We start from the raw sequence: 6,705 nt of genomic DNA, 5'->3' as shown, positions 1-6,705 counted from the left end.
GGTGAGGCGCATCGCGTGGCGGAGACCGGGGTCAAGGCTGGCCCTGCGCCTGGGCCGAGCGCTCACTCCCCTGACTCCCTTCCTGGCGTGTCCCATCCCAGGGCAGGAGCAGCTGGAGCGAGAAGCGGCCGCGCTCTTCACTCACATCGACACAGCCATTGGGAAGCTCCGCGCCGGTGAGGAGGCCGCGTGTCCCAGGCCCAGGCCTCCCCAGAAGACCCACTTGTCGTGGGAGGGAGGTGTGCTGAGGGTGGGCACAGCCTCCGTCGGGGGCGTCCCTGTGGAGTCCATGTTGGAGAAGCCGGGGAGGCATCCCCAGTCGCGCTGCGAGGTGGACCTGCTCTGTGAGACGCAGGCGGCCTGCGCCCCTTCCCTCCCTCCGACGCCGCCCAGACAAACCTTCGCTCCTGAGCGAGATGCACGTCCAGAAGCAGCTGTTCGCTGAGAGGCTGAGCAGGGCTTCCGAGGAGCTGAAGGAGCAGGGTGAGAGGGGCTCCCCGCCACGCCCAGCCCTTCGCCTGCCTCCAGCCCTGAGGCTGAGAGCAGAGTCCAGTCGCCCCCCCCCATCCCTGCCCCCTACCCGGTGCCTGTCCACACCTCCCAGCGCCACTTCCTGCCCACACCCCACCCCTCCTGGCTCTGTCTGCCTCCCTGGCACCTCAGCTTCTCCACCATCTCACCCTCGGGCAGCCTGCAACCGCTCCTGTGGTGAGTACTGGGGACCCGGCTGGGCCTGGGTGAGGGGCACCAGGCCCTCGCTAAGGCTCCTGCCCCGCCTCTCGCAGACCTGCCCTTCAAACTGGAGGTCATCAACTGCGCCAACTGCAGAGCACACCTCCTCACCTGCAGAGACCCCACCCTCTGCCCAGGTCAGTGGCCAGTGGCCGTCTGGCCCCCCCCCCCCCCCCCCCCCCGCCTGCTCCCCTCTTCCCTGTTGTCTCTTCCCCATCACTTGCACTTCTGTCCGGCCCTGCGCTTGCTCTCCATTGTCACCGTGAAGGTGGCACCTCCGAGATGTCTCAGCTCCACATGGCCCGCTGCAGAACCACAGAGCCGCCTGTCCCTGGACACCTCCCTCGGCTGCAAAGCCAGCGGCTGACAGGCCCAAACCCTCTCCACCCCCAGATCTGCTCTCCCCTCGGGGGCTCTCTTAGCAAACGGCCCCGCTCTAAGAGCTCAACCCCTGAACCAGAAATCGCCCTCCCCCTTACCCAGTCATGGAACCATCAAATCTTAGGAAATAATTTTTGAATATGTTGCCATATTTTCATTCCAACACCCACCCTCTCCTCCAGGCCTCCTCACCTCTCACCCGCAGTATGACAGCACCCTCTGGTCACATCTTACTCAGCAATCAAAGAACTTTTTCTCAAGAGAAAAGCTGCCGATGACACTCCCTGTATATAACTTTCAGTAGCTCCCAATTCCCCCCCATAAAGTCCACGGTCCTCGGGGGCCCTGTGTGAGCCACCCCTGCTAACCTCCAGCTCCGGGCTCCCCAGCCACACTGGCCAGCTTTAGATTTCTATCCTTGAACATCCTGTGCCCTTGGCCTGGACTGCATTCCCACTTGTCTTTCAAAGTCAGCCAGAACTCCTGTTTCCTAAGAAACCTTCCCTGACCAGCTCCAGCCCCCTGGGCTGGCTCGTCAGCCTCCTCAGATTCCTGCCTCTGGGCCCCGTCCTGTCCTGCTTCCCTTGGACGCCTCATGCAGTTGCTTGCTTGTCTCCCTCCTGGAGAGCAGGGGCCATGTCTCATTCATCTTGGAGTTTGCTGGGCACACAGTAGGTGCTCAGTAAGTAGTTGCAGACAATTGACTGAGCCGGTGAATGAAGCAAGGAAAGAGGGTGGCTTTCTCTCTGAGCCAAGACACCATGACTGCTCCCCAAACCCCTGGCCCCTCTGTCACCCTCCCCCCGGCCCCAGGCTGGACCCAGCAGACTCTCCTGTGGGCTGGGAGCCTCTGCATTACTCTGGCCCTGGCAGTCGTCGCTGGAGGTGGGTGAGTGACTCCCCAAGCCCTGCATCCCCAAAGCAGACCCGCTGCTCCTGGACTGACCCATTTCCACCTGTTCCCTGGCCCAGATGGTACATTTTCTGGCACAAGAAGCAGGCAGAAGAGGTACTGGAGGACACCCCTGCTCAGCTCTAGGGCTCCTGAGGATGGGATGCTGGGCCTGCCCTGGGGGGAGCATGGCTGGAGGCTCCAACTCTGACCCCAGGGCCTGACAACCAGAGCAGAGGGGAATCAGGGCTGGGACCCATTCGCCTCCCCCAACCCCACCCCCAATCCCACCCAGTGTGAGCAGACAGACACACAGGGGGCCAGGGCCAGGGCACAGAGGCAGCAAAGCTCCCAGGCTCCCACCTGATCCACCAGGTGCCCTCTCCCCACAGCTGCTATAGCCCCTCCCCGGACCCACCCTGCCCCGCTGCCCCTGTGCCCTCAAGCACCGGCTATCGGGGTGCCTGCCCTCATTGAGGACAGGTGAGGGCCACGGAGGTCGGGGTGCAAACCCGGCACATTGCTCTCAGCAGGGACGCAGCAGGCTGCTTGTCCCCCAGAGCTGAGCAGGGGTCCCTGCACTGCCAGGAAGCCCCCTCCCCGGACCCCCTGCGCAGCAAGGTGACAGCTCTGGGTTCTGAGGCAGGAGCTTGTGCCTTGTAAAGTCCTTCATTAAACTCCCCCCGTGTTCTGACTCCTGCACTCCTTGCTTCCTGCTGGGACCCGGCAAATGCAGCACAATGGACCCTCCCAGGCGGTCCACAGGGACTGTCCCTCCCCACCACTGCCCACCACCCTCCCACTCCGCGAGCACCGTCCACTGCCCTGGTCCCGCAGTCGTAGCTCCACCGGCTCAACCAGCTCGCCTGATAACAACACCAGAGATGAGTCCAGGGCTGGCCTGCGTCTCCCCAGGGGTCCCAGCGGCTGTGGGTGGAGCGGGGGCAGAGGGAAGCCAGCTGATGGCGCACTCAGAGCAGCGGCTGGTTAAGAACACCACGAAACAGGCTCCAAACCACACCCAGCCATGTTTGCCGGGGGCCTGGCCAACATGTCCACCTGGGCCACTGTGCTGCCGGCAGGGAGTTTCCCAGCCCTCCTCAGGCTTGGCTGCCTCCTGCTCCATCTCCCTCCTGGCCCTCCTGCTCCATTTCCCTCCTGGCCCTCCTCAGGCTTGGCTGCCTCCTGCTCCATCTCCCTCCTGCTCCATCTCCCTCCTGCTCCATCTCCCTCCTGGCCCTCCACAGGCTTAGCCTCCGCCTGCTCCATCTCCCTCCTGGCCCTCCACAGGCTTGGCCGCCTCCTGCTCCATCTCCTTCCATGTCCTTTTCTGTCGGCCCCCAAGGCTTCCAGGTTGAACGGAACCGTGTCCCCAAGGCCCCACTCTGGCCCTTCGCTCAGCCCTGCGCCCTCCCCACTGATGCTGCAGGCCTCCAGCCTCGGCCAGGCTCTCCGGGACTAAACAGGACCTCTACAGCCCTGAGTGCACGCAGGCCCGGGGCCCTGAGAGCAGGTTGGCTCCTGGTGCCAAAGGAAAGCAGATCTGAGTCCAGAACCTGGACTCCATCCCTGGCTCAGATTCTAATGTTCTGGGTTCCCCTCTGCACCTCAGTGTCCCCATCTGAACACAGGCGGATGCCATGCTTTCCCCAGGGTGTGTCCTGACCCTGGAGCCCTGGGGTCATATCTGCCATCCCAACTTGCCTGTGCTGTGGACCCACATTCAATTCCCTTCCCCCACTGCAAGCCTTTGTAATCCTGCTTCAGCGGAGCCCCGGTCCTAAACCCAGGCCTCTGGCCTCCTCAGGCCTGCCAGTGCCCGCCCTGTAGCGGGAAGCGGCTGGCTCTCACAGCACATCCCACAGTAGGGCCACTCCTGGGGCTGGGGCGGAAGGGCTCCAGGCGACTGAAGTGAGATGTGAACAAACCATAAACGGCAACCTGGGCAGGGAACACCACGGGGACCTCCAGCTCACCCAGCCAGGGATCCCAGAAGGCCTCCCTGAGGCAGCGTCTGCAAGTGGGAGAGACCGAGAGACGGAGGGCAGGAAGGGAGAAGTGTTTTATGAAGGGCTCAGGCTTGCAGAGGCATGGAAGCACGAGGGACATTGATGGGATCATGCAACTTCCCAAACCGTGGTGTGACCCAGGGGGAGGCCAGGTGAGGGCGGCGGCAGGTCAGGTCCACGGAGGCTCCCAAGCCCGTGCAGGCCCAAAGGGAGCCGGACCGGAGAGGCAGTGGGAGGTTTTGCGGAGACAGCCCTGATCCAGGAAGGAAGACAGATATGGGGAGGGAAGGACGGCGGGTGGGGCGGACATGGCTCCCTGTGCTGGGAGCTGAGGTGCCTCCCACCCAGCTCCACGCTCCCTCCTGCCTCACAGCATCGGGGAAGGGTCTGCAGATGGAGGCGTTTGGGGGGAGCAGACACACTCCAAGGACACAGCTGTGACACATGGCGAGGACATCCTCAGAGCCCCTTGGAGAGCCTGGACCAGAGCCCAGCGGCAGTGCTCACGGCCCAGGAGACCGGTTCTCTCTGCGTGTCTCGAAGGCCTTTACCACCAGGACGTAGGGCGGTGGCGGTTTCCTGCTTGTGTTTAATGTGGACTATACCATTACTTCAAAAATATCCAGAGCAAGTTTTTTTGATGTGTGCAGTAAAAGTAGGAAATCAAGGGTATAGTTTATATGAAGTATGAGTGTGTATGTATGTGTGTATCTCTTATCAACAGATATTTTATTTGCGGGCATATTTTTATGAAAACTAGATGGCGTTCTGCTGGAGTGGAAAAACTAAGAAATGTTGCATCCAAATATAAGCTCTGGAGGACTTCTGCTTTCGACTAGGACAGAGCGGCCCATAGCAGACAAGGCTCTCACCAAGGGCAACTCAAAATAAAATAAACCAAAAGAGCAGAAAAAAACGAAAAGCTGGTTTTAGACACCAGGAGAGGCAGTCCCACACGCCCACAGCCCAGCCCGGCAGGTAAGACCAGCTCTGCGGGGAGCGGGTCCCCAGCACTCCCCCGCCTGGGAGAGCGCTCAGTCCGCTGCAGGCATGGGCACAGGTGGGTGTGGAGAGGCCAGCAGAGCTTTCTGCAGTCCCGCTGCTCTGAGGACACAGGCTGGGGGACTAGCTTGCTGCGACAATGTGAGGGGTCCAAGTCCCTGAAAGTACGCGGGTGCAGAAAAGTCAACCCACAGCACCTGTTCCTCCGGCATCCCGAGATGTCGGCCTGTTGTTCACAGCACAGGGCTTCGGGCCAAGAAATTAAGCAAAGCATCTGAGATGCAATGTATCAGAGATTTGTACGTCAGGGAAATAAAGAGCGGCGTTCCTGACCCACATAGGAAGACACTGTGATCACTACTACCAGTTTGGGCTGGAAAGAGAATAGCCTAAAAGAGGGGGTGCAGCAGAGGCAGATCAATTCTTACAGAGTTTGGAGCTCAGCCTAAGGGCCCCGAAGCCCCTGACAAAATGAAAAATGCCTATTCTTAGTCGATATCACTGCTGGGAACGACAGTCCATAATGTCATGTAGAGGCACCACATGTGCATTTTCAATACCCATGCCCAGGATTAAATATGAACAGGCACACCAGAAACGGGATCAAGAGAAAATTCAGACAATAGAAACAAACCTACAAGTGATCAGATATCAGAGTCACCAGAAATAAATTTTAAAATAACTATGATTCATGCATCCAAAATATTTCACATCCAAAAAGAAACCTCTACATTAGCAGTCACTCCCCATTCCCAGCTCAGCCCCGGGGCAACCACTAATGTTTTTAATCTCCATGAATTTGCCCATTCTGGACATTTCGCATACATGGAATCATGCAATGTGTGTGTCTGGCTGCTTCCATTTAGCATGAATGGTGTTTTCCACATTAAGCCGTGTTGCACCTTGTATGGGAGCTTCATTTCCTTCTGAGGCTGAATGACCGCATGGTGTGGATTTACTGCATTTGTTTACTCATTTACTAGTTGATGAACATTTGGACTGATTCCACTTCTTGGCCACCGTGAATAATGCTGCTATGAACATTTGTGGAGAAGTTTTTTGCGTAAACATATGTTTTCAGTTGAAGGGTATATACCTAGGGGTGTGAAATTGCTGGGTCAAATGTTAACTCTGTTTAGCATTTTGATGGGCTGCCAAATTGTTTTCCAAAGTGGCTGCACCATTTTATATGCCCATCCTCGGTGCATCGGTTCCAATTTCTTCCTCATCAATACTTATCATTTTTTTAAATTTTTATTTATTGATTTGGGAGAGAGAGGATGGGAGAGAGAGAAACATCAATTTGTTGTTTCACCTATGTACTCGGTTGCAATACTTGTTATAATTTTAAAAATTAAAATTATTTTCTCCCTTAATTTTCTCTCTCATATGCATTTACTTTTCTTTGGTAATACTTACCTCAACTTCTACTTATATATTTACTTATTCTTGAGCTTGTTTAAAGTCTGTGTTCCCTGATTAGACTGGAAGTTTTATGAAAACTACTGGCTACTGCCTGCTCAGCACTTAGCCGAGTGCCTGACACTATGTGTTCATCAACTCTTGTCGACAAGGCTTCTGATCACAGTAAGCGATCAGTAGGTAAGCTCTGGGGGAATAAAAAGGATTTCAACTGCATGGAGTGTCAGTGCCCTGAAGCCTCACAGTGTTCGAGGGGCCGCTGTCTAT

At 57.2% G+C, this 6,705-nt stretch overlaps 1 protein-coding gene across 10 annotated transcripts; it reads left to right on the top strand.

The window, feature by feature from the left end:
* Positions 1 to 93: 93 nt before the first annotated feature.
* LOC102263139 (wiskott-Aldrich syndrome protein homolog 1) lies at positions 94 to 4,278 on the top strand. Of its 10 annotated transcripts, XM_014547946.1 has the most exons (6): positions 94 to 483; positions 691 to 708; positions 786 to 869; positions 1,927 to 1,998; positions 2,086 to 2,122; positions 2,536 to 2,914. In XM_014547946.1, exons 1-6 carry the CDS (start codon positions 417 to 419, stop codon positions 2,666 to 2,668), a joined length of 411 nt encoding a protein of 136 aa, XP_014403432.1. In that variant the 5' UTR covers positions 94 to 416; the 3' UTR covers positions 2,669 to 2,914. The 10 variants fall into 10 exon arrangements, with proteins under 10 accessions (XP_014403432.1, XP_014403429.1, XP_014403427.1 ...); XM_014547943.1 differs by lacking the exon at positions 2,536 to 2,914 and adding an exon at positions 3,813 to 4,278 and having other exon boundaries at positions 94 to 708; XM_014547941.1 differs by lacking the exon at positions 2,536 to 2,914 and adding an exon at positions 3,351 to 4,278 and having other exon boundaries at positions 94 to 708; positions 1,927 to 2,002.
* The last annotated feature ends 2,427 nt before the right edge of the window (positions 4,279 to 6,705 follow it).

The sequence above is a fragment of the Myotis brandtii genome, unplaced genomic scaffold (assembly GCF_000412655.1).
Source record: "Myotis brandtii unplaced genomic scaffold, ASM41265v1 scaffold488, whole genome shotgun sequence".
Taxonomy (NCBI): domain Eukaryota; kingdom Metazoa; phylum Chordata; class Mammalia; order Chiroptera; family Vespertilionidae; genus Myotis; species Myotis brandtii.
Note: the sequence above shows the minus strand (reverse complement) of the source record. Positions and strands in the feature narration are given on the sequence as shown.